Source organism: Chlamydotis macqueenii, chromosome 6 (assembly GCF_036417535.1).
Source record: "Chlamydotis macqueenii isolate bChlMac1 chromosome 6, bChlMac1.mat, whole genome shotgun sequence".
NCBI lineage: Eukaryota > Metazoa > Chordata > Aves > Otidiformes > Otididae > Chlamydotis > Chlamydotis macqueenii.
The window spans coordinates 17,330,838-17,356,270 of NC_141561.1; the positions used below are offsets into that span (position 1 = coordinate 17,330,838).

General features: G+C 61.7%; 3 protein-coding genes across 3 annotated transcripts; 1 reads left to right on the forward strand and 2 right to left on the reverse strand.

The window, feature by feature from the left end:
• Positions 1-4,835: 4,835 nt before the first annotated feature.
• Positions 4,836-6,320, forward strand: CDK5R2 (cyclin dependent kinase 5 regulatory subunit 2). Its single transcript, XM_086750969.1, has one exon. The coding sequence runs from the start codon at positions 5,008-5,010 to the stop codon at positions 5,971-5,973; it is 966 nt and encodes a 321-aa protein (XP_086607095.1). The 5' UTR covers positions 4,836-5,007; the 3' UTR covers positions 5,974-6,320.
• A 7,001-nt stretch (positions 6,321-13,321) lies between these two features.
• FEV (FEV transcription factor, ETS family member) lies at positions 13,322-18,562 on the reverse strand. The gene is given in 4 exon segments (XM_086750587.1): positions 13,322-14,951; positions 17,386-17,758; positions 17,761-17,986; positions 18,480-18,562. Coding segments are annotated over 4 exon segments (1,194 nt in total). The 3' UTR covers positions 13,322-14,439.
• A 4,163-nt stretch (positions 18,563-22,725) lies between these two features.
• CRYBA2 (crystallin beta A2) lies at positions 22,726-25,108 on the reverse strand. Its single transcript, XM_086751054.1, has 4 exons — positions 24,948-25,108; positions 24,439-24,580; positions 23,276-23,418; positions 22,726-22,873 (listed from the first exon to the last, which is right to left on the reverse strand). Exons 1-4 carry the CDS (start codon positions 25,106-25,108, stop codon positions 22,726-22,728), a joined length of 594 nt encoding a protein of 197 aa, XP_086607180.1.
• Positions 25,109-25,433: the final 325 nt, after the last annotated feature.

A 25,433-nucleotide genomic window follows, 5' to 3' on the forward strand; every position in this document is an offset into this window, starting at 1 on the left:
AACCAAACACTTTCCCTCAGACAAGTGGCAGCTTCCTGCAGTTATACCAGTGCTCCTGACAGCCAGAGAGTCTCCCCAAAGCTGGGTGGTGGTCAAGGAGTTACAGGGATGGGCTGGGCATAGAGCTACTGGCACAAGCCTGCACCCAGCTCCAGACAACCCAGAGATGGGGAGGAGACCCTGAGCAGCACAGGACTCAGTCCAGGGGTGGCCGCTGCAAGAGGGCAGCCCAAACCCAGCCCAGGGCACCTCCAAGCCCTCCCACCCTCAGGGGCTGGCAAAACCCCACCTCCCCCTTTCAAGGACTCCAGCTTAGAGACCAGCCTGACACCCAGCTGACAGGGGCTCTCCCAAAGGAGCCCTAATTGCCCAGAGAGGGGGGCTATTAGCCCCTTCATCAACCTCTACCAGCCTGCAGCTGGGAGGCCACAGGCATTTAAGCAGTGCATGGCTATGCTGGGCACTTCCCAGTTATACCTTCCTGTCCCTCTCGGAGCTGACACCTTCTCCCCTTAAGGGCTTTAATGGCAGCAGTCCTGGGAGGCATGTGGGCTGGGAGCATGGCCCCAGTGGCAATCCCCACCCCTGCCCCAATGCCAGCAAGGGGTACCTGCTTTCCCACCAGAAGCTGGGGGCTGCCCAGTGCCAGGACCCCTCTCTCTGCACAGGGATCAGGAAGCAGAGATGAGTTTCCATGTCTGTTCGAGGCCTGGCTCTGCCCTGCACCATTTCCACCCAGAGGAGCCGTGTTTCTCCAGCTCTCTGAGCCATTCCCAGCGCTGCCGTTTGGCAAGCAGCAGGACAGAAATAGCTTCTCTCCAGGGGCTGCAACAAGGCTGCTCAACTCGGCTGCGCTCCGCTCTGCCGTGCGAAGCCAGGGCTGAGCTCAGAGAGGGACCACACAACTTCCTCCAGCCATCTTAGGTAGGCACTGCCCCCCACCCTGACCCACACTGAGGGGGTGTCACAGGGTAAGCCCGGATCGCGTTCAGTGCCTACAGAGCCACAGCTGTAACCCCTTTCACTTGAGAGGTGGGAAGGGGGGAAGATGGAGGGGGAAGCAGGGATGGAGAAGGGAGAGGTGCCTGGGCTGAAGCAGTGGGAAGCACACGCAGGTTTCTCCTCCCTGGGTGCTGCAGACAACCTGCCAGCCCCAGGGCTCCCAGCTCAGGCAGGGGCTGTGCAGGAGGCTGTCTGCCTGCTGTAGGGGCTTGGGAAGGGGACCCCCAGACCTGCTCACCCAGAGATCCACCAAGACTGTGAGCTCCGTCTCTGCAGGCAAAGCAGCACAGCGCAGGAGCTGGCTGGCCAGCCGCTGCCAGGGAGACGGTCCTTTTCCCTGCCTGTCCTTGCCAGCGCAGACAGACCACGGCACAGCAAGCGAGCCATTAAAGCACAGCCCCAGCCAGCCGGCGAACACGTGCTCATTCATCGTGCTGGAGCAGGCAGGGGATGTGCTACCTGATTTCAGCCAAGACCCATCACAAAGCCCACGTCCAATAGTTTGGCAGCCTGGAGGGGAGCTGGGATCAGACTAAGGGGCGCAGGACACCCCAGAATGCCTCTTCATGTCCTGGGGGTGCTGGGAGAGCTGCCCTGCCCCAGGCTGGGAGCTTGTGCATTTCTGAGCCACAGCCCCAGCATGGCAGCATCATGCAGAGGCAGCTTGGAGAGGACGTGAGGGTTGGCATGAGCTTTACCAAGGCCTGATCTGCATGGGACAGACAGAGTGGCACAGCTCTGTGCGGTGGGATGCTCAGCTGGGGTGGAGCAGAGTGACTGCCAGGCACTGTGGTTCCTGCAGGCCAACACCGGCTCTTTCGGAGACTTTGCACAGCACTGCCTGCTTTTACCCCTGCTTCTCTCCCCTGATGCTGCTGTCTCCCTGCCTGTCTCCATCCCTGGAGCCCAGCCAGCTGTGCTGGGTACCAGAGTGCTCCAACTCCCCGTCTGGAAGACCCCCTGATTCAGGACAGGGATACTCCTTTACACAGCCCAAATTAGGGGCCTGGGCAAGAAACCATCCCTTTGTTGGTGCTTGCACGTAGCTGAGGTACATGTTATCCTGGCTAGAGTGACCCTTAGGAGCAGGGGATCTGTGTTTGCCAGTAGTGCCCCAGCAAAGCCACACTACCAGCAGCTGAAGATTTGGCCAAGAGCTGGAGCCTGAGAGCAGCTTTGAGGCTGCCTGCACCTGGAGCCCTGCTCCGCTCCTCCGTCGCATCCAAGGGCATGCCATTCCAGCTGCCTGGGGTGGGAACCTCAATTCCCGGGAGAATGGAAATGCTGTCCTCGCTTCCTGCTTTGTGCTTTTTCCCTGTCAACTGACCATTTACAACCAAGACCTAGAGGAAAAGCCAGGCAGAGGTGGCCCTAAGGACGCAGCTTGTGCTGTATCGTTGCCTGCCAGGCTCAGGGCTGGAGCCTGAAGGGTAAAACTGAAGACGGGGCGGAAAATATCCTCCTCTTTCACGTGGAAGAGCGGCTGCCTCCCAAGTAAGCTGCAAAGCTGCTTCTTTACCTGCATAAGAAACATCCTGCTGTTCTTGTAGGGCTTGGGTAATTCCCATGTGCTTGCAGGAAGCCCTTGGGGAAGAGCTATGGGCTCACTGACCTCCTCCACCCCAGAGCTGCTCCCACAGCGGGACAGGGGCAGCTGCAGGCAAGAGGGGAACAACTGGCCCTGGAGCTCTGCTGCTGCTCACTGCTGAGGCCTCAAGCTGCATTGCTGAATAGCCCTGGGCTGGATCTTTAACCAGGCTTCAGCCAAATCTCCCCTCCTCTCCAGATGCACGCAGGCTGAGCTGTGCCGTGCTGGAAACCACAAGCCCAGCCAGGGGAGCTCTCTGGCCCCGTGCTCTGCGTAAAAGGCTGCAAAGCCCAGCTCGGCATTGCCCAATACAAATAGCCCTTCTTAATGAGTTCGAGGAAGCCAATTTGGGAGAGCACACACAGGGAAGGGGGCGGCTTCGTGTGTTTCAGATGAAGCAATCTGAGAGCAATTTTACTCCAGCAGGAACTAGCAGTATGCAGGAAGGTCTCTGCTTCCTCACCTGCAAAATTCAGCTGTGGGTTTCTGACGAGACCATGTACGCACAGCAGAAAATCAGTCCATCCTCAAACATGCAAAGAGAGTAAAGACCACAGGCCTTCTTCCCATCCCCTCCCTGGGGCTCCTCCATCTTCTCAGTCAGGTTGAAGCCAGGTCTGTATATCTAAAGATGCTGATTTAATCTTCATCTGGAACCTTGTCCTGATTTTTTTCCTCTGTACCCCTTAACCAAATCCTCCCGATTACGTGAACCCAGCCTAAGCTGGCCTTGGCTTGCTGATGCTGGCCCAGATCCGCTTGGATTCTGGCCATTCCCAAAGCAAACCTCTGTCTGGGGGTCTGTGTGCACGTGTGCATGTTCTTTGCAGATCGCACTGCGGCCTCCTGCAAGGAAAGAGCAGGATGTGGCAGGCCACAGTGCAGGATACATGGGAATGGGACTTTGCCCCTCTTCCCTGCTGTGGCACAGAGGGCACAGCCTCTCCTCTGCCCCTAGATGTGGCACATCAGCCCCAGGCCCAGCTGGAAGCCTGAAACCCGGCTCTGAGCCTGCGCTTTCATTGCAAACACCTCCAGCATCAGCAGTGCGGGAGGAAGCAGGGGGGTTGGCTTAGCTCCTCCCGGTTGATAATTCATTACCGCCTGTTAGCCTGGATCTATCCGGCAGTAGCTACATCCTGGCAGCGACGTGTTCATTTCACACATAAAATGCTGTATCAAAATGCATCATCGAGACATTCTCCCCGAAACCTTTCCCAGCTGCCTCTCCCAATGCTTTGCATGCAGGAGTAGACCCTGCAATCGGGGCGTTTAGTTCCTAATAGATGCCTGGCACCCGCCGTAGCAATCAGAGCTGCAGAATCTGTCCTCCAGTTCATGAGAAATACAGGAGGTGTCTTCCTGCAAGGGGCAGGGAGGCAGCAAGCAGGGGGTGCAGGTTTCATCCATGGCACGCTCAAATCTGGAGAGGGAGAAGCAGCCTGTGTGCACATGGCTGCTTTCTTGCACACCGTTCTGCAATGATGTAGAAGTGCAGCATCTCTGCACTCATCCCCTGAGGGCTCTGGGAGCCCTGGGCAGCAGGTCTGGCTGGGCTGGCCTTGGAGACCTGGAGGAGGCCCCTTCCCCTTTCTCCAAGACTTTGACCTGATGCTGGTGATGGTCACTGTGGTGGGGCTGAGGAGGAAGAGGCAGGGTGAGTGGGAGACCCAACATTTTCACAGTAGGTGCTGTGGGGCTCCCCCAGGCTGGGGTCCTCCTGACTCCCTACAGAGCCATGCCCAGGCTCAGGATGGCTCCCACGAGAGCTGAGGCTCCCCCAAGCCCTCATGGCAGCTGTTGAGTCCCAGCCTTTCCCCAACCCCAAATCTTCTCCAGCTGCCTCCCCTGTACACACTCACAGTCTTCTTGACCTTCACCCCTCCTCATCCTCCCCTCTGGCATTTCCCAGGGCTCTTCTTCCCCACTGGGTCCCCCTAGCACCATTTGGAAGGGGCGGGGGGGCGGGGGGGGGGTAGGTGCTCAGGAATGTTCATCCCTCACCGTGTAGATTAAGGATACAGGGCAGGACCCGGTTGAGAGCGGCCAGATTCAGAAGACGCCCCCCGCCACCGGTGAAGGTCACGCTAGGGCGGCGGCCGCCCGGCAAAACCCCGCTCCCCCCCACCCCGCCCCGCACCCCGGCGAGGGGGCGGGAGCCACCGGGAGCGGGGGGGCGGTGCTGCGGCGATTGGCTGGCGGCGGGGGAAGGCGGGGAGCGGCGGGGCCGCGGCCGGCTGCAGCGGCGGGCGCGGAGCCCAGAGCGGGCGCGGCGGAGCATCCTCGGGTACCGCGGCCCCGCTGCCGGCCGCTCCCCCATCCATCCCCCTCCCCCCGCCCCGGCCCCGCAGCCTCCGGCCTCCTATGGGCGGTGCCGGCGCCGAGGCTCCCGCACGCCCGTCCCGCTCGGCGTTAGCATGGGCACGGTGCTCTCCCTCTCCCCCGCCGCCTCCTCGGGCAAGGGCGGCGGCGGAGGGGGTCTGCTGGCCGACAAGGCGCCGGGAAGGGTGCCGGGCAAGGGCGAGAGCCGGCTGAAGCGGCCCAGCGTGCTCATCTCGGCGCTCACCTGGAAGCGGCTGGTGGCCGCCTCGGCCAAGAAGAAGAAGAGCACCAAGAAGGTGACTCCGAAACCCAGTGGCGGGGTCCCGGGGGAAGAGGGCCCCGGCCAACCCGACCCGCTGGTGGTGCAGCGCAACCGCGAGAACTTGCGCAAGTCGGCGGTGGGGCCGGCCGAAGGTGCCAAGCAGGGCCCGTTGGCCGTGCCCGTGCCCACCGTGCCCTCGGCACCGCAGGAGCTGCACCCAGGCTCTGGTGGGGGCAAGCCACCGCCACCACCGCCACCAGCTGGCAACCGCGGCCTGGGCTCCCCGCGTCGTGTCGTGGTGCAGGCGTCCACCGGCGAGCTGCTGCGCTGCTTGGGGGACTTCGTGTGCCGCCGCTGCTACCGGCTGAAGGAGCTGAGCCCCGGCGAGCTCATCTCCTGGTTCCGCAGCGTGGACCGCTCGTTGCTGCTGCAGGGCTGGCAGGACCAGGGCTTCATCACCCCAGCCAACCTGGTGTTCGTCTACCTGCTGTGCCGGGAAGCGCTGCGAGGCGAAGACATCGGGAGCCAGGCCGAGCTGCAGGCCTCCTTCCTCACCTGTCTCTATCTCGCCTACTCCTACATGGGCAACGAGATCTCCTACCCGCTCAAGCCTTTCTTGGTGGAGGGCGACAAGGGGCGCTTCTGGGAGCGCTGTCTGGGCATCATCCAGCGCCTCAGTGGCAAGATGCTGCGAATCAACGCAGACCCACACTACTTCACGCAACTCTTCCAGGACCTCAAGAGCGAGGGCGAGGGTGGAGACGGGTCCAAGCACTGGACGATCAGCCTGGATCGCTAGGGAGGTACCGGGGCCCCCCGGAAACGGGGGCAGAAGGGGCCACGCACCGAGAGAGGCGGGGGAGGCGAAGGACTGCCGGATCCCCCCCCCACCCCCAGCCCCCGCATCCTCCTTGCCTTCCCCTCCCCTCCCCGCCCGCCAGCTCCACGGAGACTCTGCCTGGACCCTCCCTGCTCCGGATCGGCCGCTCCCACCCCCCCAACCCCCCCACTTCCAACCCCAACTGGGGGCTTCGCTCCGGGACATCGAGACGGCGGAGAAGACTGGGGGATGGGGGTGGGGGGGAGGCCGCCGAGAAGCGGAGGTTCCTGGATGCGTTTTCTCTAGAAAAAAAAAAAAGGAGCGGGGGGGGGGGGGCTCCTGGGGGCTGCGGGGGCCGCGGGCAGGCGGTGCGCGTGGACGGGCCCCGGCGCTGTCCGTGGTGCTGGAGCCGCCGCGGCTCAGCAGACAAAGGGCGGGGGCGGGGGGCGCGGGCTTTCGTGTTGTGGGCACTGCCTCCCCACCCCTGCGTGGGGGACACGGCCCTCCCCCCTACTCCCCACCCTGGGCATGGGCGATGCCGCCTCCTCGCCCCTTTGTTCGAGCCGCTAGGGAGGGGCACCCCCCCCTTCCTCGTTGCGCCCCTCTAAACGCGGTCCCCGTGGGGTAAACCCCTCCCTCCCCATCTTGGCTTGCTGCGGGGAAAGGGGTCTGTACAGAGGCGGCCTAGGGAGCCCGAGGGGAGGGGGCCTGCTATGGGGCGGGGGGGGTGGTTCCCTCTCCTCTTGCTTTGCTTTGCTGGAGAATAAAGAGGCGGCCTGGATGGGCCTGGTGGTGGCTCCCTGGACTTGCTGGGCTGTGGGGTGCAAGGGGGATTGAGGGGGCTGCCTCAAGCTCCCAGTCATGGCCCCCCTCCTCCCCAAGAGGGATGGGGTGGGGAATGGTTCTCAGAGGGGATTTTACTCCCTGGTGTGAGTTGGGGGTCAGAATTTCACCCCTGTTTGTTGTGCCCATGGCCAGTCCTGGTCTGCCTGACTGCCCCTTGGCTCCCTGTGAGCTCTCCTGGCCTCCTCCATTCCAGATGGAAATGCCTGATGCCTGTCTGCTGCACTGAATTTAACCAGGACCCCACAACATGGCACCTCCTTTTTTTTTTTTTTTTTTTTTCCTGAAGCTACCTCATCTCTTTCCTCTCTATCCCTGGAGCTCCCTTCCCTGGCAGCAGCAGGCTATGGGAGCTGCGTTGCTAGCCCAGTGCTTCTGCAGTCCCCCAGGGAAAAGGGTGGAGAAGGGGAAGGCTTTGCCTTTCTCATGGCTGGTTGCTGTGCTTCAGCTTACTGAATTTGCCGGGGCTTCTTTAGCAGGATCCACAGCACACGCTCTCCAGCTGGGTTCTGCATCCAGTGCTTCCCAGCCCCTCTGAGCCAGGCGTTTGGGCTCCCCTCAGCCGGGAAGAGCTGTGCTGGCTCTGCAGGTCATGGAGGGTAAGCTGGATTCCCTCTACCTTTGTGTGCATCAGCAGAGCTGCTAATTAGACCCAATCTGGCTCATTCAGGCAAAGCTGTGCCGCCAGGAAGACAGCACAGATGTCCCTGTGACGGGGGCTGACCTGGCAGGGCACTGTGCAAGGCTTTCCTGTGGCTGTGTAAACCCACCGAGACCTGTGCTGCTCCCCTTCTCCCCGTCCCTGGTGGGTGCTCTTCTCCGTGCCTTGAGACTGACATTCCTGTGACCTTGTGCTGAGCTGCCTGGCCCCAAACATACTCATGGCTTGCCCCAAATTTGGCCATATCCCCATCTTGTGCTGGAGAAGGTAGCAGCTCTGACTTACTCTGGGTTAAACTGGGGTGGGATTGGACCCTTAGAGTTCCTATAGGGATGCTGGGAAAGCCCTGATTCTCCCCTGTTGGCGTTTTGCAGAAAGGGAAACTGGGGGCTTCACAGAGTCTCTTCTCCAGAGCTGAACATCCTGCCAGCACTGCTGGAGGGTTCCCACCCTCAGATCCCCTTGGAGACACTCTCAGGGTCCTTCCAGCCTCAAGCCCCAGCTTTTTCAAATGCTTCCAGCTGCAGTGAGGCCATGTCCTTCCCCTCCTCCCTTGTGTTTCATTGATTAAGAGCGTGAGGCCTCATTGGGGGATTTATGAAGAGCTAATTGCAGACTGGTAATTGAAGACAGCTTGGAGTCTCTGGAAATGTCAAGGAATGAGAGACGAGCCTAGATGCTCCCATGCATTTAAATATGCATCGTCGGCTCAGCCAGGGCCTTGCTGAGGGGGGAGATGTCTGGTTTTCCCTCCCCCAGAGGACCTTGTGCAGCTGCTGGGGGGAGCGCTCACCTTGCCCTGCCTGGGAGCATCCTGCTCCCCCCTCCAAGGCAAAGGGGAGGTAGGTGGGACACAAGCACGGGGGGTACTGGGGATGGTAGTCCTCAGACAGGCTTGGGAGCTTGGCATTTTCCCCTTCCAAAAGCTGCATTCTTCAACCTGCCAGACGCCTGTGCCACTGCACGGTACCACGAAGGTCTGGGCTCAGGAGTCAGCTGTGGGGCAGCAGTAAGGGGGTGGACAGAGCTTGTGATCCCTGCAGACACCCCATGGTTTCTGAGGAGCAAAGAGGGGCTGAGACCCTCTCGGGAGGGGCTGGGAAGCTCCCCTCACTGCCAGCTGCAGGTCCCAGCAGTGTCTGGGGCTACAGCAATGGGGAAGTTGCATCAGGTCCGGGGCTCAGAGGTCAAGCAGCAGGGCTGAGTCAGGGGTCCATCACCACAGGGCCTTGGTGAAGGATCCGAGCTCTTTCCTAGTTTGAAATTCCTCCTCTCTGTGCCTCACAGTGGATGCCCCATCTGCTCCACTCCCATGTTGCTCCCCAAGGGCGCGTGGGGCTGCCGGAGGCACCCTGGGTGGCAGCGGGTCCCCAGGATGCGTAATGATCTGTAAAAGGGGGGGTTTTCTACCCACAGGTCACGGAGCAACAGCTCTGTGGGACTCCCCTTGCCCCACTGCTCCATCTGCAGAGCAAACTCGATGTGCTGGCTGTGGCACTGGGGCGTGGAGGAGCGATGGGCAGCTGGAGCAGCCAGCCTGGCAAGCCGTGCCTGCTCCTGCCGGACAAACAGCGGGGAAGCTGTGCTCTTGCTATTAAAAGTTGGCAGCATCCCCCAGAGTGACTCGGAGCTGCTCCGTGGGGAGGAAACTGCTCCGGATGATGCAGATCCAGCGCCCACGTGGCTGGCGAAGGACCTGCCTCAGCTGAGCTTTCTGCGCAAACCCTTCTCCTCCATTCGGCTGCGAGGATGATGGAAAACGTGTTCCTCGAGGCAGATGGAAGTGGGATGTCTCTCTTCTGCCTCTGTGGGAGCTACACAGACACTGGCTTTGTCACAGGTTCGGGCTGTTCCTGTTCTGCTGAGCTGGAGGTGATTTGTGGGTGCAGGTCTCTGGTCCCCTTCTTGGTTCCATGGCACTTCGGTCAGAGCTACTGGTGGGATGTCTAGGGGGGGGAAGACATGGACAAAGTGACCCAGGGAGATGGCAGCAAATGGCAGAGAGAGCATGAGGAGTCCTAGACTAAATTGTCTGATAAGGTGTTTGTACCCAGGGAGAGGCAGGACAGCCACCACTGCATCTCAGCTGATGGGAGACGTGTCCAGGCTGGGGTGGGAACCTGCAAGAGGCTTTGAGCTCTGCTTGTGCCAAGCTCAGCCCTATGGCAGGTGTAAGACCAAGGGAGGTGGGACAGCAGCCGCTTTGGTCCCTGCTGTAGCCTAAACATGGCCTGTGGCATTGCCTGGCTGGTAGGTACAGGACTGAGGAGCAGAGATCGGGGACAGCTCTGCACCAGGAAGCTGGGGCAGCTGGAGAAGAGGAGCCAGATGCCCTGGAGCCCTGCCATGATGGTTTCTCCTTCTGCCACTGAGCCCGGCAGAGTGGAGGGCCCACGCTGCCTAGACTGGGACGTTACTTCAAGCCCACTGAGAGCTGAGTGTAGAGGTAATGCTGTACTGTATCCCCCGCTTGTCTCATGGTCCCATGCCACCCCTGAGGACTGAGATCCTTGGGGGACAGCCAGGCGGCACCAAGCCGTGGCCCGGGGCAGTGGTGGGGAGCCTGCCCCAAGGAGTGAGTGCCCCCTGGGCTGGACTGGGTGCCACTCCCTCATCAGAAGTCTTGCATTAGAGCGTAATCTGGCATTAGCACATTAATCCAGTCCTCCCCGCCGCCCGCCCCTGCCCTCAGCAGTGTCCGGCCCAAGGTCTTAGGGTACAGCTGGGCAGGAGCAGCACCGGGACACAGTCTCTCAGTAGCCTTTGGCTGGGCACCAGGGAGCGTGCAGCAGCAGGGGCAAGGTTTGGGGCTCTGTCTAGAGCATCCTTGGGTCTGGGGAGGGCAGTGAGCAGGGAAGAAACCAGAACTGCACAAAGCCCCCCTCCTGCTGCATCCAGGAACTGGGGAAAGAGAAGCCCAGGCTAGGGAAAAGGGGGGTTAGCACGGCAGTACGGCCCCAGCCCCGAGCATGTCAGCAAGGGAGGAAGCAGCATCTTTCAGAAGCGTCAGGATTGGTTCCTTGGAGGGGCTTCACGCGGGGTTTCGGAGTCCGGCTGCCTGCACCTGCGGGCTCCGGCTGAGCCGCACTAAGTCATGAAGAGCTTTGCAGGGAGCCAGGCCAAGGGAAGGCGACGTCTGGAGAGAGGATGTGAGTCAGCAGCTTGGGGGTGGGGGGAGGCCGAGCCGAGGAACCAGCGCAGCGGGGATGCTGAGAGGAGAAAACAGGTGGGAGCTGGGAGAACTGGAGGGGGAGCAGGGATGGACAGGGAGGCAGCCTGCAGTCCCCTGGGTCAGACGTGACTTGCCTGTGCTGTGAAGGCTCTTCCCAGCATGAGAAATGAAGCAAGTGGTGACGTGGCTCTCCTAAAATAGGAGAGGGGCTACTCCATCCCCTCTCTGATCCCTTACTGTGGGGCTGGGAGGCTTCAGGGGAGTTGGAGGGGTCCCCCCGCTGTCCTGGCAAGAGGCTGAGGCCAGGGCTCGATTCTACCCTCTTTCCAGTTAAGCAAAGCCAGACACAAATGTGTATATATATATTTAAGTAGGAAAAAACCTTCTGCCTTTAATCACAAGGCAGCAGAAGAAGCTGCCAGGCCACGTGCTCTGCTCCCTCGCTCTTCCCAGCACAGGCTGAGGCTCTTTGGGACCACATTTCCCCCATCTCACCCCGGGCAGGGCACCTGAGGACTTCCCGCAGGTAGGTCTGGAGCCCGCGGGCACACCGGGCCCGTGCACCCTGCTTCCAGCCACCCAGGACAGGCTCCTCACCCAGCCGGTGCACCCACTGCCAGGGATGGTGCTCCCCCATCAACCTGCCAGGCTGGATGCCCCCGGTCAGGGTGAGGGAAGATGCTCTGCAGGGAGCTGTGCGGGGCTCAGCCCCGCTCGCCCATTGGCAGGATTTTGCTGCAGTCTGCTCCAAGCCAGCAGTTTTGGTGACTGAAGAAAGCAGCGCTGCTCAGTCAGACGGTGCTCTGGGGACAGGGGAGGCTGGTTTGGGGTGGGGGGTGTGCTCTACCCCCCTCCCCGCCCCCTCCAGTGAGCACATCACGGAGTTGGGGAGCTGCTGCCGTGGGGCCTGGGGATGGGAGCATCCCGAGTTGCCATGGTGACACTGAATGCATCCTCAGGCAGGCAAGAGCATCGCTGGTGCAGTCCTGCATGGGTGTCTCCCACCTTCCCTCGTGGCCCCCGGGAGTGCAGGGCTGGTTCCCGACTTTTGTGGTGGCACTGTGGGAACAGATCAGGGGGACTGCGCCAGCTGAGCTCAGAGCAGAGCAAAGCAAGCCCTTGGCTGCAGCCTGTTGCACTGGGGGCATGTGGTGGTCCTTGCTCTCCCAAAAAGGTAATTCCCCCCTGTCCCCGGGCTGTCCAGCCTCCAATTCAGCAGTGGCCTGGATTGCAGGGCTGGGAATGAGCAGGGAACTGGGCTCACCTGGGCTTCCCTGGTGCAGGCACTGGCAAAGGGACAGGAGTGATAGGAGTGGTATGGCGGGGAGGGAGCTCCTAGTGACCCACATCCCTTAATCCATATCCTGCCCTGCGTCATGCAGTTACCTAAGCCCTGAAGCAGGCTCCCCCAGCAGAAGCACGGCCCCCTGCCCCAGCTCTGAGGGAGCCAGCTGTGGCCAGCCCCCCCCCGTTTTGCACTTGCAAGGCCAAACTTGGGGGCAGGTGGGTGTCTCCAGCCCAAGTGCTGGTTGCATGGGGGTAACTGCTCCTTTTCCCCTCACTTCACCTCCTGCTGTCCTTGGGGACCAGGCTGTGCAAGGCTCAGTGACCGTGGAGGAAGGGACACCCCCCCACCCTGGGAGGGACCCCTCCAGTCCCCATAGCTCCTTTCCTGTACATCATCTACCCGCTGGCAGCATCAGGCCCCCCGACCCTACAGCCTGAGCCCTCTCCAGAGGAGACACTGACATCAGATCCCCCTCCCTTAAGCTGATTAGGGCAGTGGGGATGCATCTGAGCAGATGCCACCAAGGCCATGAGAGTGACTGGACCTTGCGGAGATGCAGAGGAGGCAGCACGGAGCTCCCAGACCTGAGGGCTGCTCTGATCTGGGGGGTGCAAGGAGAGGGGCTGTGGGCTGGTCACCCTCTCCATGGGCTGGGTAGTTGCATGGCACCTCTGCACACCGCCAATCTGATCCTTGTCGTAAGCCTGGCCCCCAGCCCTGGCACCCCGGATCCCCGATGGGGGCGGGATGGGGACCACAGTCCCAGGGTGGGGGGCAGGCAGAGGGCAGCCCCTGAGCCCACACCAGCCACCGTGGGCACCAGTGAATCCGTGGGTTTGTTCCTGGAGCCAAACAAGCAGTGCTTCGCTGCTCACCCCTGCATCAATGTGAGCCTGGCCCCACGGCTCAAGACCTCCCTGCTTGTGGCACAGCGCAGCCCAGCAGAGGCACCCACCGCAGGATCAGGCCCTGCTGGGCCCAGTGCATTGCCCCGAGCTGGTTGCACATGACTCATGAGAGATCTGTCTCCTAGCGTCCCAAATTCCCCTGGATGATGGCAGAGATCCCACCAGGCTGACTGCCTCTCCTGTTTGCCTCCAGCTGCCACATCCCCTTGCCAACCTGGGAACTGGGTACATGGCTTCCCTGTCTCAAGGAGCCCAGAAGTTTCCAGCTCTGCCCTATCTCTTGGGGGCTGTAAGAGCCGGAGATGATGCATTGAGAAAAGCCAGTGGTGAGGTACAAAGCAGGGTGGCCGTATCCTTCCAATCTCAGCCCTGCAGGTGCTCTGGCTCAGATGGGAGGGGGTTTGCAGGGTGGTTTCCCCTCTTGTCACACCCCTGCAGACACAAGAGAACACAGGTCACAGCACCTCTCTGTTTTATTGAAGATCAGTCCCTCCCCCCAGCCCATGCAGAGCCCAGCATGCCCAGCTCTTCTGCATCCGCTGGGCCAAAGTCCTGCTCTGAAGGATGGGGGTGCCTCCTTGCACCCAGGAGGAGACCCAGGGCTGCCCCTTGGTGCCTGGGCCTCCCAGCCCTGCTATCACCCCTTCCTCTGCTCCACCTCCCACCCAGCCTTGTCCCTGGGGATGTCCCCACCCGTGGAGGATGTCCCACCAAGCCCTGCATGCAAGGGGCTGAAGCCACAGGAAAATTGGAGTATTAAATTTGGAAGTGACCAGCAGGATGTGGGCTCATGGGCAGGGTGCTGGGGACTGTCCCGCGCTGTGGTGTGGTCCTTGGGCACTGGGGAGAGGACAGAGTTGCAGGGGTCAGGCTCTGCTGCCTCCGGGCTCTGGCCTTGCCCTGAGGGCTGGCAGTGTCCCCCATATCTGCCCCTGGCACCTCCACCCCCAGAGCCCTGCCCCAGGCAGGACTTAACCTGTGCAGGGCACCTGTTTTCCAGACCAAGGCTTCTCCTGAGGTCTGGAGGAGGCCACCTTCAGCAGGAGGTGTAGGAGGGATGGAGGAAAGGAAGGCTTTGGAGACACAAGTGGGGGACCAAGGAGTGGCAAGGAGGGTCCCCTTTCCCCGCCCAGTGAGACCTTCACCCCTGGGCACAGCTGCCCTGGGGCTCCAGATCCCCACTCCTCTCTGCAGGGAGAGAGAGGGCAGGCACAGGCTGAGGGCGGAGCTAAGGACGTTCATGGGGTGCACGGCATGTTGCGAAGGGAAGCAGAGCATGGTCACTGCCAGGAGGAGAGCCCATGGTTTTTTCTTCCACTCACACCCTGCTTTAGGTATCCATGTCCGTTCCCAGGATCATTACCCTAAATTTAGGCAGCTTCTGTCTTCCAGCCACTCACATTGGGGAACCAACCCAGCTACCATGCAAGCACCCCTTGCCCACCTCACCACTCTCCGAATCTAAAAGGGGGCAACAGAGAGCAGGGCACCATCCCACCCCCCATCCCTCCCTGCTGAACTCCCCAGGCCCACGCTGCCAGAGACTCGAGGTCCGCCTGGTGCGACCGAGCCTCTAATGGTAATGGTTGTTCATGTTGTTGAGGTGGGAGGCTGCCATGGCACTGAACGGGGCAGAGGGCTGGAGACCATGACTGGGGTAAAGGGATGGGCTGGAGCCGGGCCAGTAGGAAAAGCCAGCTGGCGTCACCCCCGAGGTCATGAGGTTGAGTTTGGATATGCCTGAGAAGGGCAACGGGGCCAGGTTGCCCTGAAATTTGTAGAGGGTGTGATCGGGGGCGGCCGGCTGGCACACCTGCGCCAGCCCGTGGAAGTCGAACTTGTAGGCGTAGCGCTTGCCGTGGACCTTGGTCATGATGTTCTTGTCGTAGTAGTAGCGCAGCGCCCGGCTCAGCTTGTCGTAATTCATGTTGGGTTTGCTCTTCCGCTCGCCCCAGCGCCGTGCCACCTCGTCGGGGTCGATCAGCTTGAACTCCCCGTTGGTCCCTTCCCAGGCAATGCAGTTCAGGTTGGCCCGGTCCGAGAGCAGCTCCAGCAGGAACTGCCACAGCTGGATCTGCCCGCTGCCTGTAAGGCCAGGCCCCAGAGAGGTTAAAGCTCCCTTTGAGGGCATAAGGAGAGGGGCAGGATGTGCCCCAGTCTTCTCAACCCCCCGCTATGTTGCTCCCTGCAAGACCCAGGTTTCAAACGCACCTCATTGCATCCTCCCTGCTCTAGAGACATAGAAGATGGCAATGAGATTGTATGTCCGTTGCAGCATCCCTACCTCATCCTGCCCTCCAAGTAAGAGGAGGAGAGGATGCCCTTGCACCTCAGGACAGGGGTAGAAGTGCTCAGAGCTCAATGCAGGCTGCTGTGGGTCTGGATCTGGGCTTCCCACATCCCTCCCACCCTCATTGACACCCCACTGAAGACAAATACTTGCTCGTTTGCTTTGGTGTGAGAATCTGGCCTGGTTCTTTGATCTGTAGCCCCAAGAAGGAAGTATATTGGCAGTACCCAGATCCATCACATCACCCTACTGCCACCTCTGCTTGAAACTGGGCTGGTGTCACAGCACAGCCCCTGCCCATCTCTAGGGGCACTGCGCCCTGCAAAGATGTACCCACAGTGAGCTGAAGTCGGGGTGCAATGCTGGTCTGACCCACACCCCTGGAGGTGCAGGCAGGTGTAGGGGAGGGGCAGACCAGGACAGTGCAGGACCTGCTGTGGCTTTGATTCAGGCACCAGTGTTCCTTGTTTCTGGTGGAAAAACATCCTCCCTGAGCCACGGCCATTGCAGCTTGGACCGAGGAGCACTCTCGGTGGGTACCCAAGGTGCCCCTGTGCCAAGCTGTGCACACGCCGGAGCCTGGCACGCATAGATATGCCCATAGGCACAAGGAGAGGGTCCACTGAGCCTCTTCAGAGGTCACTAGAGGAAAGAGTCCCTGGATATTAGGGTGATGAGCAGTCTCACCTCTGGGACCCAGCCACCCTGCAGAGCAGCCCTGCACTTACCCAGACACCCCCCCATCCCCTCAAACTCCCTCAAGCAGCACCCCCTGTACATCCCTGCTCCCAAACCCAACCCTTGCAGCACAGGCTCTCGCCGTGACAGAGGAAGTGTCTTTGCATTTCATCCTCCACTATTTTGTCTAACGGTGCTTGAATCCCACACAGAGGTTCAGCAGCCATGACCCCTGCAGCAGACAGCTACATTTCCCACAAAGAACCACCTCGTCCTGCTTGCTTCAGACCCACCTATTTCATATGGTGCCCCCCCAGTTCTTGCTCTGGAAGAAGCAGGGAACAGCCGTTCCCCATCCATCCCCATTCCATCAAACCCTGCTCCGACATTCCTGGTCCAGGCAGAGGAGCCCAGGTCTTTCCAAGTCATTGTATTTCCAAATCCCCTATCCTGGGAGCAAGATGGGGCATCTGTCCTCTCTGGGGTACATCCACAGCCATTGCTTTTCCTCCATCCTGCAGCCCCCACCGTGGGCTCCAGCTATCACCCACCCACGGGGTGCCCCACCCCACTCAAGGGGGGCAGGGAGGTGTTGGGGGGCGCAGCTGGGTGGAGTGGCGAGGTGCAATCCTGCCTGCCGCAGGGTGCTGTGCTGCAGCACCCAGCATGTCCCCAAGGAAACCTCCAGGGATCCGAAAAGGCCCTTTTCACCGCTGCGCAGTGCGCAGAGGATGGCTGAGGCTGAGTCTGCAGTGCAGAGGCAAAAAGGCCACTTCCCAGTCCCAGCTTTGCCCCCTCTCCCACCGCTAAACCAGGGCTCCCCTTTTCCTGCTCAGAGCACCCCCTAAGCCCAGTGTGCTTGCCAGGCAGGAAACCCACATGGCCCAGACACCACAGCGCTGGCCCCACGTCTGCCCGAGCTGCCTGGTGGGCTCAAGGCTGCTCCCTTGGCCGATCCCCCGGGACCCCTGGACGGCTTTTCCCGGACGGATGGCTCCAGTTCCCAGGGATCCATCACCTCCCGGCCGCCCATGCCCTGCCCGAGCCCCAGCCCCGCTCCCTCCCGGGTGGTTTCCTTCCTCACTCCCCCGCTCCCAAGGCACGGGGACCCCCAGCCCGAATCAGCCCCTAAGCTCCCGGACTGCCTTGGCAGCTCCCTCCCCGTCGGACGTCCTCGAAGCACCAGGGGGACCCGAACTGGGATCCCGCACCCTCTCGGACCCACTGCTGGGCTCCGGGGTGGGGAGGGGGGCCGGGGGCGCTGGGCACCCTGCTCCTCTCCGCTGCAACGGGACGGCGGCTCCCGGCCGTTGGGGCTCGGCGGCTCCCCCGATCGGTTTTGGATGCTCCCTGCCCGAGCCGCCCGCAGTTGCAGGGAGCGGGGCTCCGCGGCGGCCGCGTCCCGCCTGGGCAGCGCCCGGTACACGGACGGGAAGGCGTCCCCGACGGCTGCGGGGCGCGGGGGGATGGTGCGTGTGCGCCGGGGGGTCCCAGCTCCGGGCGGGCTGGGGCAGCGATCCGGTCCCGGGAAAGGGGCGGCGATGCTCTTACCTTTCTGCACGCCGGGGCTGAGAGACCCCCACGCCTGGCTCTTTCCGTCTTTGAACAAATTTTCCCCGACTGGATCTGGGGGGAAGGAAAAAAGGGACGCGGGTGGGGGTGGAGGGGGGGGGGCTGGAGCCAGGTGGGACTGCGACCCCCCGACGCCCACCCGTGGGCAGCCTCCCCGCAGCCCCCGGCCGCTCCCCCTCGCCTGCCCCGCCGCCGCGGCGAAGCCAGGAAACGCGTCCAGGAAAAAGGAAATCCGATTTCCGACCCAGCCGGGAAAGCTTTTAAATAGGAATAGAAAATCCAGCGGGCTGGGGCAGGGAGGAGAGAGGGAGAGAAGGAGAGAGCTGCGGGGCAGGGGGAGAGGGAGAGGAGGCGATCGGGGTGGGAAGGATGGATGGCAGGAGCGGCGCGTGGAAGGAAGGGCGAGTGTTGGTGTTTGGGGAGTGGATGGCTGAGGAAAGGAGGGATAGATGGAGAAGTTGCTGGAAGGATGGAAGGAGAGATGGGTGGATGGATGGAAGGGCAGAAGGGAGGATGGATAGGTGGGTGGATGAAGGGAAGGATAAGAAGAAGGAAGGAAGGAAAGGCACAAGGTGGAAGGCTGGAAGGAAAGACGAGTAATGGGTATGATGATGGAAGAATGGGCTGATGGAAGGGATGGAGCGTAGATGGAGGGGACGGCTGGTAGCGGGGACAGAAAGAGGGACGGAGGGAAAAGTGGGTGGGGTGGAAGGATGAATGGAAGGATAGGGGAAGGGTGGATGGGTGGAAGGATGAGTTGGAAGGATGGAAAGGTGGATGGAGGGATGGAAGGACAGGGGGACAGCATGTGGATGGACGATGGAAGGGAGGATGGGTGTGCAGGCATGGAAGGCTGCAAGGGCGGCTGGGAGCCAGAAGGAAGCGATGGTTGGGGGGCTGGAAGGCAGGAAGCGAGGATGGATGGAGGGAGAGGGGAAAGCAGGGTGGGCGCTGGAAGGAGACGGGGCAGAGAAGGGCCCCGGGACGGTGGTGGGGCAGGGAGGGCGGAGGCTGGGGTGCTGTGCAGTGCATGGTGCTGCAGCGGGGCAGCGGCCGGGGGGGTCCGCCCGTACCTGGCAGGTACATGTTGAGCAGCAGTGGCACCGCTCCGGCACCGTGTCTCATGGCAGCTGTGGGGGCGGCCCGCGGGCTGCATGTTTTAATATTCCTGCCTCTATTATTATTATTATTATTCCACTTTATCAGGGAGCAGCTGATGGCGAATAAATGGCAGCGGGACGGGCAGGGGACGGGCAGGGGCCGGGGGAGGCGGGGGGGGGGGGAGTTTCCAAGCAACTCGCAGGGGCTCGGGGCCCCGGCTCCAGCAATTTCCTCTGCTGTAATTAAAGCGGGCGCTGCCCCCCCCACCCCCACCCCGGTATCAGGCCCGCATCAGACTTTAATCACGGCCGTGGGTTTCTATGGAGAGCGGCTCGGGCCGCTTCCTGCCTCTTCCGCCTCCTTAACTCTTCGCAAACACGGCGCTGCCATCCCGGCTGGGAGCGGGGCTTGGACACTGCCTGGAGACCGCCCGGGCCCGGCCTCCCACCGCACCCCGACCCGCAGGGCTGGACGGCAGGCACGGCGGTCCCCGCGCTGCTGGCATCGCCTGGACTTTCTGCATCTCACCGCCTGCCTCCGTCCCTCCAAGCCACCAGCGCTGCCGGCCAAGGGGCTCCCTGCTGGCCCCTTCCTCAGCTCCAGGGTCCTCAGCACAGTCCTGGGGTCCCCTTGCAGCTCCCACAGCCTTGGGGTGGCTCAGCTGTGTCCCCCACCACATCCCTCCTGCTCTGGGACCCCAATGCTGATGTCCCTTTACAGCGCCCAGATCTCCAGGGTGGGTGCCTCTCCAGTGGTTGGTGATGCCATCTCCCTGGCTTCTCCATGCCCTTCTGGACAGTCCCTGCCTCAGGGATGGTTAACCCTGTGACAATCTTGGGGTCCTCAGCCCTGTCCCAACCTCTTGTTCATCTTCATTAGGACCTGTAGAAGCTGAGTGACCCCCAACACCCACCCAAACCTGCATGGCCCCATCTCAAGTGTTCAAGGTCAGGTTGGATGGGACTTTGAGCTATGTAGTCTAGTGGAAGATGTCCCTGCCCAGAGCAGGGGGGTTGGAACAAGATGATCTTTGAGGTCCCTTCCAACTCAAACCGTTCTATGATTCTATGATCTCCACCAGATTGTCCTGGGCAGCCCTGGGTGTTGTGAAGACAGGAGGGAGATTCAGGAAGAAACTTGTAAGAGGGAAAGGGTCTGGGGTCATCTCGGCTCCCAAAAGACACATCTGGCCGGATTTTTCCCCATCACACATGGCTCCAGCTGCTACATGCAGCTGCAGGGTGCCGGCAGAGCCATCTTTGATGGCTCTGTCCCCCCGGCCAAGAGCGGCCCCTCAGCCAGCATGCCACAGCTTGAGGCAGCCAGGTAGTGTGCCACATGAGTCCGATGCTGTACGATCAAGCCACCCATCAGGCCATGACCTCTCCTGCGGTGTTTCGTTGATGTCTACTAAAACGATGAGCTCTCACACTGGACTTAGCCAAATTTCTTGAAAGTGGTCATCCCAAGAGGTGAATCCAATGGAAACCAGGATACAGTCATACCAAACCTGTTGATACGGTTTGTACTGCAGACAAAATGTGCCCTGCATAAGAAGAAGCTGCAGCCCACGAGGAGCAATGCTCAGATGGGGGGGCCACAGCCCAATGGGGCTGGAGGCTCCTCCTGGGTGGAGGTGTCCATAGGGTTTAGGAAACAGAGGGTCCCGTGGGTGCTGAGCTGGACTCCAGATGCTCCACCCCTGCTGCTCATCTCCATCAGGGGCAGAGAGGAGCTGGTGGGGGGAGACATGAGCAGAGCCCATGTTACACCCCCACCAATTCTATTTGGACGTAACAGCCCTTAAAAAAGTTTCTCTTCCCTCAGCTTGTCCCCTGAGCTACCCTGAATCCTATGACGGAGTATCCCATCTCCATACAGCCCAACAGCCTTGGCTGCTCCCACCATCCTGCTCCTCCCCAGCCCCCCCTGAGCCCCACCACCCATCATGCAGCTCTCCCAGCAGTGGCTTCGCAGCCTCCCAGACTTGCTTTCGCTGCCTGAGTCACTGGAACAAACCTCAGGCAACAGAAAACAAGCCCCAGAGACAGCGGGGTGATGTGGGGAGGGGGCCAGACCCACCAAGCCCCTCTCCCCCCAGCAGCCCAAGTGACCAGGATCCTCCTCCAGCAAACCTGCATGGCAGAGGGCAAGGGGTGTGGGGGGGTGCGGGTACGTCAGCCCAGAGTGGGGGGAATGGTTTGGGATCAGCCTGAGAAGCAGGGTTAGGGCTGTGGGAGCCGGAGATGGGGGCACTGGGGATGGGGACTTCTGGCTCCGTGGGAAAGCCGGTGAGGGGGGGCTTACAGTGAGATGTAAGGGGGACTGCAAGATTTGGGTGACCTGAGGGGCGCAGAGGGGCAGGGAGTGTGGTGTCCCAGGCGGTGGGGAGCCTTGTGACTGTGGGGAGCATTGGGTGGCTGAGCAATGTGACCTCAGGCTCATGGGGGAGCTGGGGCAGACCCACAGCATGGGGTCAGGGGGCATGGTACATGACGCATGCAGGGAACAGGGGCCCAGGTCCATGGGAGAGCCAGGGGTTGGGGCTTCAGGTCCGTGGGGAATGTGGGAGATGAGGGTTCAGGTCTGTGGGGCTCCAGGGGACAGAGCCTGAACACATGGAGCTGGCAGCAGCAGGAGGTCCCCGTGACTGCAAGCAGGCCCTTTGCCCCCGCCCCCCCCCCCCAGCCGAGAGCTCTCACTCCCCCAGGACGAAGCAGTAAAGACCCCCACATTTTGCTGCCACCCTCACAGCTCCCCCCCTCCCATGGCACCCCTGTGCCCCGGGACAACTTCACCTGCGTGCCGGTGGCGCGGAGCAGCGCTGAGCTGACGTGGCCTTGGTCCCGGCTGGGTGTGCAGGAATGTGTTTGTGCAGGGGGAGAGGCCAGCTGCCATGGGGCCGTGGCGGGGTGGGGCTCCGCGGGGACAGGGGAGGGTTGGGGAGCAGCCCCGCAGCGGGATGGGGACACGCAAGGCGCTGGGGTGTTCACAGGGGCACGCTCGTGTGCACGCTCGTGTGTGCAGCGCAAGTGCTCATGCACATGCACGCAGTCGCACGCATGCCAGGGCTGGGGTCTCTGCACGGCTCTGGGTGCAGGGCGCACACACAGCGACCCCCCAGCCCAGTCCTGCTCGATCTCCCAGCACCCTTCTGGGGTGCCCACAGCCCCAGGGCCACGTGTGCTTGTGGTGGGGTGGGCGGCTGGGGACCCGGGCATACAAGCCACCCAGCACTGTTACACTATCCTGTGGCTTTGCAGGGGATGTCTTGGATGCGGGAAGCACTTTGGGGTGCCGACGAGGGCTTGGGGCGCAGGAGCAGGATGGAAGAGGAAGAGGAGGCCAGGAAAGGGTGCTGAGGAGGAGGAGGAGGCTGGGTGAGGCTCCCGGTGTGCCGGGGCGGAACAGGAGCCGGATGCTGGCACGGATGTGCTGGCGTGGCCAGGCTGGGGGTGGGGGCACCCGGACCCTAAGGGTGCTGGGAGCAGTGAGCCGAGCCCTCTGCCAGCTGCAGGACACTGCCCCTGTCCCCTGTCCCCTGTCCCCGGCCCCCCCACACCCCACCCTGTACACCTCCTCTGTAAGCCAGTGCCCCCAACCCTGCCCCAGCTGGGGCCATCTCATTTCTGGCCCCCCATCCCAGAAGAACCCAATGCTCCCCCTCCTCCCCAGGCCCAGAGGGGTCAGGGTCTCCTCTCCCTCTTCCAGACTGGGGTGCAGCGAGAGGGCACCTCGTGTTCACAGGCTCTGAGCCTGGGAGAAGGACCCAGGGCACAACTCCCCTGGATGTCCCCTCCTGGCTCCAGCCACTTCTCTGTCCAGTAAGACCAGTAAGTTCCCAGTAATCGCCCATATCCGCAGCTGGAGCATCACGAGGGGATGTTCTGCATCCCCTCTACTCACTACGCACGGACCTGAGGTGGGGTGCAGAGAGCTCAGCCCAAGGTGCAGCAAAGGTCCGAAGCTGCCTGGGGAAGGGGAAACCCCTTCCAGCCGCCAAGAGCTATGGGGCAGCAGGAGTGGGGCAGACACCCTACCTCCCACCCCACAGAGGGTCCCCCAGGCCTGGCAGCCCCCCAAGGAGTGGAGCAGAGCAGAGACAGGAGTAGTCCTTTTTTTTTTTTTTTTTTTTTGACAAATGCCTTTATTTGCTACCAGATAGAGGTCTATTGCACAGCAGCCTGGAGGCTGCAGGGCGTGTGGCCCTGCCCCTGCTCAGTGCTGGACGCGGCGGATGGATTGGATCTGGTTGGTGTGGGCCTGGCTGCTGTATTCATTGTACTTCTTGAACTCACCGTTCTGTCTGTCCCGCTCCAGCACATACTGGTAGCCTCTGTATCCTGGGTACTGGTATGCCACCCACCTGCACGCAGATCTATGGCTCAGAGCCCTGGGCCAAATCCCCACCTCCAATCCCCTCCCCTCCCCTCCCCTCCCATCCCCTCCCCTCCCATCCCATCCCATCCCATCCCATCCCATCCCATCCTGTCCCGTCCCATCCCGTCCAATCCCATCCCATCCCATCCCATCCCATCCCGTCCCATTCCATCTCATCCCATTCCTTCCCATCCCATCCCTCTGCTTGCCCTGGGAGGGGTGGGACAGGAAACACCCCACAACTTAGATTTTCAAGGGAAAGGGAGCAGGCAGGCACCGCTCCTTCTTGGGGTCCCCCTTCCTCATCCCTGGGGCTATAAAGAGGGAGGTGCTCACTGAACCCCTGCTCTTGGGCCCTGCCACCCCCCTCCTCGCTGGTGGGACTCACGCTCCGGCGTTCACTTTGATGGATGCCACCTCCTTGTTGCCCCAGCCCATGGCCTGCAGCGAGGGGTAGTCGTCGCTCAGCTCAAACTTGCGGCCTTGGAAGTTCTCCGCCTCATAGAGAATGGCTTTGCTGTCATTGTGGTTCTGCAGAGGGGAGAGGCCTGGGGGTCAGCAGGGGCTGCACGGCTCGGGCAGGGGTAGGGGATGCGGCATCAGGGAGACACAGTGGGAGGCCTGGGACCATGCTGGGTGTCGGTGCAAGGCTTGGGGGTCTACTTCAGCATGGCACCCCTTCACCGGGACACACCAGGGCTGCTCAGAGGATGCTGCTGTTGTGTCCCTGTGGTCCCCATGCAGAGCAGGTGACAGCAGCCACGTCCTCTGCACCCACACGGGCTCCTGCCTTCAGCATCCTCCTGCTCCCCAAGGCTGCAGTGCAACGCGGGGCTGCTGAGAGCAGTCCCCCACTGGCTCTGCGGGGCTTTGCTGGGTGCTGGGCATGGAGGGGTTAATTGCTGGGACACTCAGTGATGCTGCACTGTCCCCCCATTCCCAGCCCCCACATGCATCCATCTGCACCGAGGAGCAGTCCTGCCAGTAAGGAGTGATCTTATCGCATCCCCTTTATTAAAGCCCAAGCATATCAGCCTGGTGATTATTAAAAGTTGGGGGGGGGACTCCCCGCTCGGAGGCGCAGACGTGCCGCTATTGCGAGCACCAGTGTCTCTGCAGATGGAGCGATAGAGGCTGCATCTGCCTGGGCACGGCTCGGGTACCCCAGGAGGGAGGGGGACGAGCCCCACCACCCCAAACATCTCTGCGGTCCTGCTGGCTCCTCTCAGCTCACCCCATCCCCGGGTATCCAGGCTGGGGGTGGGTGCAAGGCCTGGGGACCCCAGCCTGGGAGGTGGCTCTCCAATGCACACAGCACAAGGAGCTGGGACAGTGCTTCAGGGCAAATTTTGAGCCTAAAGAGCATCCCAGGATCCTAGCAGGGAGGCAGGAACCAGTGGGCGCAGCTACCCCTCCATCCTCACCCCTCCATCCCACATCCCACATAACCCATCCTCCTGTCTGTCCCTCACCTGCCCTCTCTCCTGGCTCTCTCTCCAAACTAGGCTGCTGGAGGGAGGCTCTGCCTGCAGTGGGGTCTCTGTAACTCACCGCGCACTTGACGGGTCGGAAGGAGAGGAGGTGCTCGGTCCGGTAGCCGCTGTTCCCGCTCCAGGCCTCCCACCGGGGATAGTCACCCTTCTCCAGGATGAACTGTTGCCCCTGGTACTCGGGGTACTCGAAGCCCACCCAGCTGGAGGGGAGAGGAGAAAAGCCCTCAGGGATGCAGGGCGCAGCCCCGGGGCTCAGCCCAGGGCCGGCTTCTCCCCCCCAGCCAGGTTTGGGTTTGTGGCGGAGGTCAGGGCCCTTTCTAGCAGCAAATGTCCCTTTTGAGAGTGGGATCCCTCTCCCCAGAGCCACACCATTGCCTCTGACCCCCACATCAGCTCAGCAGGGTCTCCCTGCTTTGCAGATGGGGAAACTGAGGCACCACAAAAGGAGCACAAGGAGGGAGGTCGCACGGTGAGGCTGTGGCAGAGCCAAGGAAGGACCCAGGTGTCCCAGCTCCCAGGCAGCTCCCGACTGGAGCAGTAGGTTCTCAGGGCTGGTGGGGCACTTACGGGCCGGACTCCACCTTGATAGAACGGATCTTGCGGAAGCCGCGCTCCATGATGCTGGGGCATTCCATGAGGAACTCGCAGCGCTTGCCCTGGAAGCTCTCCTCTTCCCACACCGTGATCTTGTGCTGCCCCAGGGTGTCCATGGCTTCGCTGCTGGTCATGCGGGTCACTTGGCTGCTGGCAGAGCCCAGATGTCACCCCTGGCAGGTGCCCACTATCAGCCCCCAGCCTCCCCACCACCCGTCACCAAGCCTGGAGCACTAGTGATGCTGGACATCCCGTGCCAGCAGCCCAGGCTGGCACGGGGGGTCAGTTCCCACTCCGCTTCCCTCAGTGCTGTGGGATCTCTATCCCGTGACCCCCAAGTTGCAGGGGGCACTTGTGATGCCCTGTCTCTCCCCGTGATGTACCCAGTGCTGCCTCAGTTTCTCTGCTCTCAAGCTTCCTGTGATGACTCCTGTGGTCGGCCGGGTGCGGTAGCACTGT